Consider the following 12,933-nt stretch of genomic DNA (forward strand, 5'->3'; position numbering starts at 1 on the left):
TTAGATTAGATTAGATTAGATTCAACTTTATTGTCATTGTGCCGAGTACAGATACAAAGCCAATGAAATACAGTTAGCATCTGACCAGAAATGCAAAGAATAGTGTTATTTACAAAATAACTGCGAATAAAAAGTAAGTGCTACAGCATACAAATATAAAAGTACTGAGACATTAAAATATGGATGCAATACTGCTTAGCACTGTGATGTGAGGTTTAGCAGGGTCACAGCCTCAGGGAAGAAGCTCTTCCTGTACCTGCTGGTGAGGGAGCACCTACCAGATGGGAGGAGAGTAAAAAGGGTGAGATGCATCCTTGATAATGCTTTTCGCCCTGCCCAGGCAGCGTTTATGGTAGATGTTCTCAATGGTGAGCAATTGGGTGCCGATAATGGTGTTATAATATAGCATTCATATAACACTCTTCGGACCAGAGTAGTTGTCTTAGTCTATTACTAAAAGTGCTCCCCTGTTCAGCCAAGGTGGCATGCAGAGGATGAGAACCATTGTTCAGAATTGTCAAGATTTTCCGTAGGGTCCTTTGTTCTACCACAGCCTCCAGTGTGTCCAGTTTGACTCCTATCGTAAAACCTGCCTTTCTAATCTTGAGCCTGTTGGCATCACTAATGTTGATGCCATTACCCCAGCACACCACTGCATAGAAGATTGTACTGGCGTCAACAGACTGGTAGAACATGTGAAGGAGGGGCCTGCATACTCCAAAGGACCTCAGTCTCCTCAGGAAGTAGAAGAGAATCTGACCCTTCTTGTACACAGATTCTGTGTTGGTGCTCCACTTGTCTGTCATCCAGGTGCACCCCTGGTACTTGTAGGTCCTCACCAGCAATAGTAACAGGGAGCAATGCAGGCTTAGTCTTCCTAAAGTCCATCACCATCTCCTTGGTCTTACTGATGCTGCAGATGATTCAGCTTGCACCATTTGACAAGTCTTCCATCAGAGCCTGTGTTCATCCTCCCACATCTGAAGCCCGCCAGTCTTTCCCTTGTGGAAAGACCGGCTCGTCAGTCTCAAATGACCCCCAAAGATGGAAATTCCACCGGATGAAAGCCTTCCCCATGGAGCTAATTGCAACTGGGTAACCTGGAAGTGCCTTAACAGACTTAGGACTGGAATAGGTTGTTCAAAGGTGTCAGTAAGCAAATAGGGATATAGAACCAGCCCAACAACTTGTGAATATGGAACTGAACCACAAATTATGCAACATCTCCTGCAATGCCCATCGCTAGAGGAACCCTGTACTGTTGCAGATCTTGCCAAATTCAACAACAAGATGCAAAAGTGCGTTCAGTTCTGGCTGGATCATGTACAGACTGTTCATGGACACGATAAGAAGAAGATTCATCCTCCCAGCCTCCCTTTCTACGTCTAACTATTGTTGAATGATCAAAGAATTTCTGAAGATGACATTACTCAGTTTTATATCTAAAGTCCAAGGTATACAGGGTAAACAGGAAGGGAGCCAATACAGTCCCCCATGGGGCCCCACTGCTGCTTATAGCCATGTCTGACACACAGATCTGAAGCTGCACAAACTGGGGTCTGCCAGTCATGTAGTCCATTATTCAGGATACAATAAAAGGGCCAACCTGCAGTGAATGGAGTTTTCCCCCCCAGCAATGAGGGCTGTATGGTATTGAAGGCACTTGGGAAATCAAAAACCATGATCCTCACAGTGCTGTCCTGCTTATCCAAGTAGGAGTAGGCTCTGTTCAGCAGGCAGGTAACAGCATCGTCGACTCCAATTTATGGCAGCAATACAATGATAAATAAATAGAGAGAAAAAAAATGGAATTGCAGTAAGTTCCCAGAGGAAATAATGTCAGTGACTGACTGGAAGACAGAAGCCTAGAATTCAGTGGTGAAGGTGCTGTCTGAAGCGGAATGTGAGGAGCTGTGAGAATGATGCCTGCAGATTGAAGTCAGTTCAGCAAACCAGATCTAAACCACATTTATCAGCAGGTATGATGTCAATAGTATACGTAACCCTTAGTAAGAAGAATATTGCAGGCTCAGCACTAAGAACTGTGGAGAATGAGAAGTCAGGAGGATGGGAACAGTAAGGATTATAGTCACAGACTATAGGGAATAGCAGACTCTTTAGGAACTCTAGGAATGAATGGGATAATAGAAATTACCATAGCCCATGAAGATCAGTGATGATATGGGGAATATAAAAGGACAGCAAGATGTATGGGTAGTTCCCCTATAATGCCACTATTGTGTTCCTAAGAAAACATGCCTTATAAAAACACGTGTTTTAAAAACAATTGTGCCAATGGGAAAAGGTAGTTAGGGGTTAAAGAGTTTAAGACTTGTAACAACTAAATTATTTTCCTGCAGGTCATTTCAATAGCTATTTAAATATTTATTTTGTACTGCCAGCTGAAAGTGCAAAAGGTGGAATGTTACATAATTCAGTAGAATATCACTGCACAAGTGTCAATAGAAGAGTTTGTTTCTATTGGTCTCGCACAGTGAAATTGGCAGCCTGGGAATTTAAGAGAGAGTGTTGTCTGATTACTGTAGGGCTAGCTCCCCATCAAAACCACTTTTTACTTGGTAGGGGGGGTTGACTCAATAGTGCAGTGGTTAGCTTGAAGCTATTAGACGCCAGAGACCCAAGTTCAATTCCACCACTGCCTTTGAAGAGCTTATATGTTCTACACCAGACAGCGTCAGGTTTCTCCCACATTCCCAAGATGTATTGGTTAATTGGTTGCATGAGTGTAATTGGGCTGTGCAGGCGTGTGATGTCAGGGACTGAAGCGTGGAAGACTTAAAAGGAACACAGCCTTATACAGCGGGCAGCGTCGTTTGCGGGCTGCGGAGTGAGCCGGGAGCAGAATGAAGGCCTAAGGGCTTTGGCTCAACGGGCTTAGGCAGAAATGGGCGAGGCAAGGAAGATTTGGTATTCATTTTTTGTTGTTTGAGGTGAGGAGCAGTATGAGTGTGAGGGCAGCTTGTTGTCCTCAGTGCTGGATGTGGGAGGTTGTGGAGTCACCCAGCCTCCCAGAAATCCACATCTGCGCCAGGTGCATCGAGATGCAGCTACGAAGAGACCGCATTAGGGAATTGGAACTGCAGCTCAAAGACTTTCGTCTGGTCAGGGAGAGTGAGGAGTTGATAGAGAGGAGTTACAGGCAGGTGGTCACACCAGGCCCACGGGAGGCAGACAAGTGGGTCACGGTTAGGAGGGGGAATAGGAAGAATCAGATAATAGAGAGTACCCCGGTGGCTGTGCCCCTTGACAATAAGTACTCCTGTTTGAGTACTGTTGGGGGGGGACAGCATACCTGGGGGAAGCAACACTGACTGTGCCTCCGGCACAGAGTCCGGCCCTGTAGCTCAGAAGGGTAGGGAATGGAAGAGGAGGGCAGTAGTAATAGGGGACTCAATAGTTAGGGGGTCAGATAGACGATTCTGTGGACGCAGTCCGGAGATCCAGATGGTAGTTTGCCTCCCTGGTGCCAGGGTCCGGGATGTTACTGATCACGTCCAAGAGATCATGAAGTGGGAGGGACAGGAGCCAGAGGTCGTGGTACATATAGGTACCAATGACATAGGCTGGAAAGGGGAGAGGTCCTGAAAGAAGAATATGGGGAGTTAGGAGAGGGTTGAGAAAAAGGACCGCAAAGGCAGTAATCTCGGGATTACTGCCTGTGCCAAGCGACAGTGACAGTAGGAATGCAATGAGATGTAGGATAAATGCGTGGCTGAGGGATTGGAGTAGGGGGAAAGAATTCAGGTTTTTGGATCATTGGGACTTCTATTGGCACAGGCATGACCTGTACAAAAAGGACAGGTTACACTTGAATGCTAGAGGGACCAATCTCCTGGCGGAGAGATTTGCGAGGGCTACTGAGGTGACTTTAAACTAGAATGGTTGGGGGGAGGGAATCAAATTAAGGAGACTAGAAGAGAGGAGGCTGGTTCACAAATGGAGAAGGCAGGTAGGCGGTGTGTGAGGGAGGATAGGCAGGGAACAGAGATCAGGAGCAATCAGACCAAAGATGTAGGGGAAAAGGAAGAAAAAGATAACAAAGTTATTTGAGCAACACACATCAAAGTTGCTGGTGAACGCAGCAGGCCAGGCAGCATCTCTAGGAAGAGGTACAGTTGATGTTTCGGTCCGAGACCCTTCGTCAGGACTATCTGAAGGAAGAGCTAGTAAGAGATTTGAAAGTGGGAGGGGGAGGGGGAGATCCAGAATGATAGGAGAAGACAGGAGGGGGAGGGATGGAGCCAAGAGCTGGACAGGTGATTGGCAAAAGAGATATGAGAGATCATGGGACAGGAGGCTTAGGGAGAAGAAAAAGGGGGAGGGGAGAAGCCCAGAGGATGGGCAAGGGGTGTAGTCAGAGGGACAGAGGGAGAAAAAGAAGAGAGAGAGAAAGAATGTGTGTATATAAATAAATAACGGATGGGGTACGAGGAGGAGGTGGGGCATTAGCGGAAGTTAGAGAAGTCAATGTTCATGCCATCAGGTTGGAGGCTACCCAGACGGAATATAAGGTGTTGTTCCTCCAACCTGAGTGTGGCTTCATCTTTACAGTAGAGGAGGCCGTGGAGAGACATATCAGAATGGGAATGGGATGTGGAATTAAAATGTGTGGCCACTGGGAGATCCTGCTTTCTCTGGCGGACAGAGCGTAGGTGTTCAGCAAAACAATCTCCCAGTCTGCGTCGGGTCTCGCCAATATATAGAAGGCCACATCGGGAGCACCGGATGCAGTATACCACCCCAGCCGACTCATTGGTGAAGTGTCGCCTCACCTGGAAGGACTGTCTGGGGCCCTGAATGGTGGTAAGGGAGGAAGTGTAAGGGCATGTGTAACACTTGTTCCGCTTACAAGGATAAGTGCCAGGAGAGAGATCAGTGGGGAGGGAAGGGGGAAACGAATGGACAAGTGAGTCGCGTAGGGAGCGATCCCTGCAGAAGGCAGAAAGTGGGGGGGAGGGAAAGATGTGCTTAGTGGAGTGGATCTGCTCTCCACTCCCTCCGGACTGATCCTAACCTTACTATTAAACCCGCCGATAAGGGGGGTGCTGTTATAGTCTGGCGTACTGACCTCTGCCTTGTCAAGGCACAGCGACAACTTGCGGATACCTCCTCTTATTTACCCCTCGATCATGACCCCACTAAGGAGCACCAGGCCATTGTCTCCCACACCATCACCGACTTTATCTGCTCAGGGGATCTCCCATCCACTGCTACCAGCCTTATAGTTCCCACACCTCGCACTTCCCGTTTCTACCTCCTACCCAAGATCCACAAACCTGCCTGCCCTGGCAGACCTATTGTCTCAGCTTGCTCCTGCCCCACTGAACTCATTTCTGCATACCTGGACATGGTTTTATCCCCCCTTGTTAAATCCCTTCCTACCTGTGTTCGTGACACTTCTCACACTCTTAAACTTTTCGATGATTTTAAGTTTCCTGGCCCCCACTGCTTTATTTTCACATTGGATGTCCAGTCCCTATATACTTCCATTCCCCATCAGGAAGGTCTCAAAGCTCTTCGCTTCTTTTTGGATTCCAGACCTAATCAGTTCCCCTCTACCACAACTCTGCTCCGTCTAGCGAAATTAGACCATACTCTTAATAATTTCTCCTTTGGCTCCTCCCACTTCCTCCAAACTAAAGGTGTAGCTATGGACACCCGTATGGGTCCTAGCTATGCCTGCTTTTTTGTTGGCTTTGTGGAACAATCTATGTTCCAAACCTATTCTGGTATCTGTCCCCCACTTTTCCTTCGCTACATCGACAACTGCATTGACACTGCTTCGTGCACGCATGCTGAGCTCGTTGACTTCATTAACTTTGCCTCCAACTTTCACCCTGCCCTCAAGTTTATTTCTGACACCTCCCTCCCCTTTCTAGATCTTTCTGTCTCTATCTCTGGAGACAGCTTATCCACTGATGTCTACTATAAGCCTACTGACTCTCACAGCTATCTGGACTATTCCTCTTCTCACCCTGTCTCTTGCAAAAACACCATCCCCTTCTCGCAATTCCTCCGTCTCCGCCGCATCTGCTCTCAGGATGAGGCTTTTCATTCTAGGACGAGGGAGATGTCTTCATTTTTTAAAGAAAGGGGCTTCCCTTCCTCCACTATCAACTCTGCTCTTAAACGCATCTCCCCCATTTCACCTACATCTGCTCTCACTCCATCCTCCCACCACCCCACTAGGAATAGGGTTCCCCTGGTCCTCACCTACCACCCCACCAGCCTCCGGGTCCAACATATTATTCTCCGTAACTTCCGCCACCTCCAACGGGATCCCACCACTAAGCATATCTTTCCCTCCCCCCCTCTCTCTGCATTCCGCAGGGATCGCTCCCTACACAACTCCCTTGTCCATTCGTCCCCCCCATCCCTCCCCACTGATCTCCCTCCTGGCACTTATCCGTGTAAGCGGAACAAGTGCTACACATGCCCTTACACTTCCTCCCTTACCACCATTCAGGGCCCCAAACAGTCCTTCCAGGTGAGGCATCACTTCACCTGTGAGTCGACTGGGGTGACATACTGCGTCCGGTGCTCCCGATGTGGCCTTTTATATATTGGTGAGACCCGATGCAGGCTGGGAGACCGCTTTGCTGAACATCTACGCTCTGTCCGCCAGAGAAAGCAGGATCTCCCAGTGGCCACACATTTTAATTCCACATCCCATTCCCATTCTGACATGTCTATCCACGGCCTCCTCTACTGTAAAGATGAAGCCACACTCAGGTTGGAGGAACAACACCTTATATTCCGTATGGGTAGCCTCCAACCTGATGGCATGAACATTGACTTCTCTAACTTCCACTAGGCCCCACTTCCCCCTCGTACCCCATCTGTTACTCTTTTTTATGCACACATTCTTTCTCTCACTCTCCTTTTTCTCCCTCTGTCCCTCTGAATATACCTCTTGCCCATCGTCTGGGTCACCCCCCCCCGTCTTTCTTCCCGGACCTCCTGTCCCATGATCCTCTCATATCCCCTTCCGCCTATCACCTGTCCAGCTCTCGGCTCCATCCCTCCCCCTCCTGTCTTCTCCTATCATTTTGCATCTCCCCCTCCCCCTCCAGCTTTCAAATCCCTTACTCACTCTTCCTTCAGTTAGTCCTGACGAAGGGTCTCGGCCTGAAACGTCGACTGCGCCTCTTCCTATAGATGCTGCTTGGCCTGCTGTGTTCACCAGCAACTTTGATGTGTGTTGCTTGAATTTCCAGCATCTGCAGAATTCCTGTTGTCTACTATAAGCCTACTGACTCTCACAGCTATCTTGACTATTCCTCTTCTCACCCTGTCTCTTGCAAAAATGCCATCCCTTTCTCGCAATTCCTCCGTCTCTGCCGCATCTGCTCTCAGAATGAAGCTTTTCATTCCAGGACGAGGGAGATGTCCTCCTTTTTTAAAGAAAGGGGCTTTGCTTCCTCCACCATCAACACTGCTCTCAAACGCATCTCCCCCATTTCACGCACATCTGCTCTCACTCCATTCTCCCACCACTCCACTAGGTTCCCCTGGTCCTCACTGAGCACCCCACCAGCCTCCGTGTCCAAAATATTATTCTCCGTAACTTCCGCCACCTCCAACAGGATCCAACCACTAAGCACATCTTTCCCTCTCCCCCATCTCTCTGCCTTCCGCAGGGATCGCTCCCTACACGACTCCCTTGTCCATTCGTCCCCTCCATCCCTCCCCACTGATCTCCCTCCTGGCACTTATCCTTGTAAGTGGAACAAGTGCTACACATGCTCTTACACTTCTTCCCTTACCACCATTCAGGGCCCCAGACAGTCCTTCCAGGTGAGGCGACACTTCACCTGTGAGTCGGCTGGGGTGATATACTGCGTCCAGTGCTCCCGATGTGGCCTTCTATATATTGGTGAGGCCCGACGCAGACTCGGAGATCGTTTTGCTGAACACCTACGCTCTGTCCGCAAGAGAAAGCAGGATCTCCCAGTAGCCACACATTTTAATTCCACATCCTATTCCCATTCTGATATGTCCATCCACAGCCTCCTCTACTGTAAAGATGAAGCCAGACTCAGGTTGGAGGAACAACACCTTATCTGGGTAAATCTGGGTAGCCTCCAACCTGATGGCATGAATATTGACTTCTCTAACTTCTGCTAATGCCCCACTTCCCCCTCGTACCCCATCCGTTATTTATTTATATACACACATTCTTTCTCTCTCTCTCTCCTTTTTCTCCCTCTGTCCCTCTGACTATACCCCTTGCCCATCCTCTGGGTTTTTCCCCACTCCCCCTTTTCCTTCTCCCTGGGCCTCCTGTCCCATGATCCTCTCATATCCCTTTTGCCAATCACCTGTCCAGCTCTTGGCTCCATCCCTCCCACTCCTGTCTTCTCCTATCATTTTGGATCTCCCCCTCCCCCTCCCATTTTCAAATCTCTTACTAGCTCTTCCTTCAGTTAGTCCTGACGAAGGGTCTCGGACCGAAACATCAACTGTACCTCTTCCTAGAGATGATGCCTGGCCTGCTGCGTTCACTAGCAACTTTGATGTGTGTTGCCTGAATTTCCAGCATCTGCAGAATTCCTCGTGTTTCCGTAACAAAGTTGTTTGCTCCATTAAGGATAAACAGAGAGTGGGAGGTGGAGAGTTTCTTAAATACATCTATTTTAATGCTAGGAGCATTGTAAGAAAGGTGGATGAGCTTAGAGCATGGATTGGTACCTGGAAATATGATGTAGTTATTAGTGAAACGTGGTTGCAGGAGGGGTGTGATTAACAACTAAATATTCCAGGATTTCGTTGCTTCAGGTGTGATAGAATAGGAGGGGCAAGAGGGGGAGGTGTTGCATTCCTTGTCAGAGAATATATAACAGCAGTGCTCTGGCAGGATAGATTAGTGGGCTCATCTAGGGAGGCTATTTGGGTGGAAATGAGGAATAGGAAAGGTGTTGTGATGTTTATAGGGGTATATTATGGACCACCTAATGGGGACCGAGAACTGGACAAGCAAATTTGTAAGCAAATAGCAGATATTTGTAGTAAGCACAAGGTTGTGATTGTGGGAGATTTTAATTTTCCACACATAGACTGGGAAGCCCATTCTGTAAAAGGGCTGGATGGTTTGCAGTTTGTCAAATGTCTGCAAGATAGTTTTTTGGAGCAATACATAGAGGTACCAACTAGAGAAGGGGCAGTGTTGGATCACCTGTTCGGGAATGAGATAGGGCAGGTGACAGAGGTATGTGTTGGGGAGCACCTCGGGTCTAGTGATCACAATATCATTAGTTTCAGTGTAATTATGGAGAAGGATAGGACTGGACCTAGGATTGAGATTTTTGATTGGAGAAAGGCTAACTTTGAGGAGATGAGAAAGGATTTAGAAGGAGTGGATTGGGACAATTTGTTTTATGGGAAGGATGTAATAGAGAAATGGAGGTCATTTAAAGGTGAAATTTTGAGGGTACAGGATCTTTATGTTCCTGTTAGGTTGAAAGGAGAGGTTAAAAGTTTATGAAAGCCATGGTTTTCAAGGGATATTGGAAACTTGGTTCGGAAAAAGAGAGGGATCTTCAATAAATATAGGCAGCTTGGAGTTAACGAGGTGCTCGAGGAATATAAAGAATGTAAAAAGAATCTTAAGAAAGAAATTAAAAAGCTAAAAAAAAGATATGAGGCTGCTCTGGCAAGTAAGGTGAAAATAAATCCAAAGGGTTTCTGCAGTTATGTTAGTGGCAAAAGGATAGTGATGGATAAAGTTGGTCCCTTGGAGAATCAGAGTGGATGGCTATGTGTGGAGCCAAAAGAGATGGAGGAGATTTTGAACAATTTCTTTTCTTCGGTATTCACTAAGGAGAAGGATATTGAATTGTGTAATGTAAAGGAAACAAGAAAGGTAGTTATGGAAAGTATGACAATTAGAGAAGAGGAAGTTTTTTTAGTCAGAGGGTGGTGAATCTATGGAATTTGTTGCCACGGGCAGCAGTGGAGGCCAAGTCATTGGGAGTATTTAAAGCAGAGATTGATAGGTATCTGAGTAGCCAGGACATCAAAGGTTATGGTGAGAAGGCAGGGGAGTGGGACTAAATAGGAGAAAATAGATCAGCTCATGATAAAATGGCGGAGCAGACTCGATGGGCCGAATGGCCTACTTCTGCTCCTTTGTCTTATGGTCTTATGGTCTAGGTACTGGCATTTTTAAGGAATATAAAAGTGTTTAAATCTCTGGGTCTGAACAAGATATTCCTAGGACCTTGAGGGAAGTTTGTGAAGAAATAGCAGGGGCTCTGACAGAAATATTTCAAATGTCATTAGAAACGGGGATGGTGCCGGAGAATTGGCATATTGCTCATGTGGTTCCATTGTTTAAAAAGGCTTCTAAGAGTAAACCTGGCAATTATTGACCTGTGAGTTTGACGTCAGTGGTAGGTAAATTGATGGAAAGTACTCTTAGAGATGGTATATATAATTATCTGGATAGACAGGGTCTGATTAGGAACAGTCAACATGGATTTGTGCATGGAAGGTTATGTTTGACAAATCTTATTGAATTTTTTGATGAGGTTACTAAGAAAGTTGACGAGGGTAAAGCAGCGGATGTTGTCTATATGGACTTCAGTAAGGCCTTTGACAAGGTTCCACATGGAAGGTGAGTTAGGAAGGTTCAATCGTTAGGCATTAATATCCAAGCAGTCAAATGGACTCAGCAGTGGCTAGATGGGAGACGCCAGAGAGTAGTGGTGGATAACTGTGTGTCAGATTGGAGGACAGTGTGAAGCGGTCTGCCTCAGGGATCTGTACTGGGTCAAATGTTGTTTGTCATATATATTAATGATCTGGATGATGGGGTGGTAAGTTGGATTAGTAAGTATGCAGATGTAGGTGGCGTTGTGGATGATGAAGTAGGTTTTCAAAGCTTGCAGAGAGATTTAGGCCAATTAGAAGAGTGGGCTGAAAGTTGGCAGATGGAGTTTATTGCTGAAAAATGTGAGGTGTTACATTTTGGTAGGACTAATCAAAATAAGACATACATGGTAAATAGCAGGGCATTGAAGAATGCTGTAGAACAGAGGGATCTAGGAGTAATGGTGCATAGTTCCCTGAAGGCAGAGTCTCATGTGGATAGGGTGGTGAAGAAAGCTTTTGGTATGCTAGCCTTTATTAATCAGAGCATTGAGTATAGGAGTTGGGATGTAATGTTGAAATTGTATAAGGCATTGGTAAGGCCAAAATTGGAGTATTGTGTGCAGTTCTGGGGTAAACTGGCACGGGATATAATTGGATGTTTGTTCTAAGTAATGTTACTCTTCATTTCTCAATTCCAGGAAAGCAAAAGCACAAAACACTGAAGAAGATGGTGGTGAACTTCACAAGAACAAAGATGAGGACATCAATATGGAAGGAGGAATAAAGAATGAAGCTTTCCATCCTGATGAGCCAGTGTATACAGAGATGTAAAGGATCCACTTCCTTATAATTTTCTCTCATTCCCAGGACTAGGTGAATGCCCATTGATTAGCCTTTGAACCCATTCCAATTATACTGAAGCTCTTGAACAGATATGATTATTGCAAGCTGTCCTGCTATTTCCAGCAACAGAATTAGTGCACAATTATCAGTTTAGATGTTGCAAGCTGCTGAAATTTATCCCATAGACATGTCCCTGAGAAATCTAGAAATAAACAAACTACAAGCATTTGGCTTCTTTGGTCTACATCTTGGAAATCCTTCCACAACAGTACTATAGGAGCACCTTCACTGTGAGGACAGCAGGGGTTCAAGAAGGCACCCTACCACTGCCTTCTCTTAGGAAATTAGAGATAGATAGTAAATGCTGACCTTGCCAGTGACACTGGGACACCTGCCCTCAAAAAAGAAAATAATCCTACTCTATAGTGTCATTTTCATCTTGAAAGAAGGGAGAAGGATCAACTCTGAACTGTAGCAGTAGAAGGATCCTTATCAGTCAGGCTTCACTGGTCTTAATACCTGCCTGGCCATAGAATTTAAAATACCATCTAATATTGTGAACTGCAGAATCTGGTGATATTTTATTGACCCTAGGAGTAGGTGTGACCAAAACCAGCAGCACTTGAAGGTTCTACTTGTACCTTGCACACTGGCAACACAGTGTTAGAACCTGCCACTTCTCAGTGCTGCAGGGTTGGACTCTTCTCCCACAATCTTCCAAGAACCCCAATCATTCAATAAGAACACCTTGATATAACAAACTGGAGAAGATTCATACTGTTAATAACATGCTGTCATCTTCTGTGAACCCTTTGATTTGACTCTCTGGTCCATTTTTGTGCCGTAGAGTTTAGTAAAGTAACATAAAGATATTAAATGATATCCCAAGGTGATTGTCCAGGCAAGATTTAAAAGCACATTTTCCCACCACAGACTACCACTGGTGTTTAGCTCTGCTCTTTTGGACAAGTTTTACTGTAAGCACTGAATGAAAGTTTCAAATAAATAAAGATATATCAGAGCCCCTTTCTTTGGTTTGCCCTTGTGAATAGTTACTGTTTTATGGGTAAATATGACCTTCGCCAATTTTTACAGATACACCATAGAAAGCTGTGTATCACAGTTTTGTACCACAGCTGCTCTGCCCAAGTTCACAAGAAATTGTAGAGTAGTGAACACAGATAGATTCATCACGAAAACTAGCCTCTCCTTCATCACTCCATGACTGTCTACACATCCCACTGCCTTGGGAAAGCAGGCAATATAATCAAGGACCCATCCCACCTCAATCATTCTCTCTTCTCTGACTTCACGTCAGGCTTGAGAATACATGCCACAGCTTCTATTCCACTCTTGTGGGACTCTTCAATGAACCTCTCCAAAAGTTCAAAATACATACATATTATGATATACTACCCTGAAATTCAGTTTCTTGTGGGCATTCACAGTAAACACTAAGAAACACAATAGAATCAA

The 12,933-nt window shown here is 45.9% G+C and overlaps 1 protein-coding gene across 2 annotated transcripts in view; it reads left to right on the forward strand.

Annotated features, from left to right (window-relative positions):
- ace2 (angiotensin I converting enzyme 2) overlaps nt 1-12,478 on the forward strand; it is a 140,920-nt gene extending 128,442 nt beyond the window's left edge. For both annotated transcript variants that reach the window (XM_063051286.1, XM_063051287.1), the window contains exon 18: nt 11,313-12,478. In XM_063051286.1, coding sequence (XP_062907356.1) covers nt 11,313-11,445 — 133 coding nt within the window. In that variant the 3' untranslated portion in view covers nt 11,446-12,478. The remainder of the gene's footprint in view (nt 1-11,312) is intronic.
- The last annotated feature ends 455 nt before the right edge of the window (nt 12,479-12,933 follow it).

Source organism: Mobula hypostoma, chromosome 6 (assembly GCF_963921235.1).
Source record: "Mobula hypostoma chromosome 6, sMobHyp1.1, whole genome shotgun sequence".
Taxonomy (NCBI): domain Eukaryota; kingdom Metazoa; phylum Chordata; class Chondrichthyes; order Myliobatiformes; family Myliobatidae; genus Mobula; species Mobula hypostoma.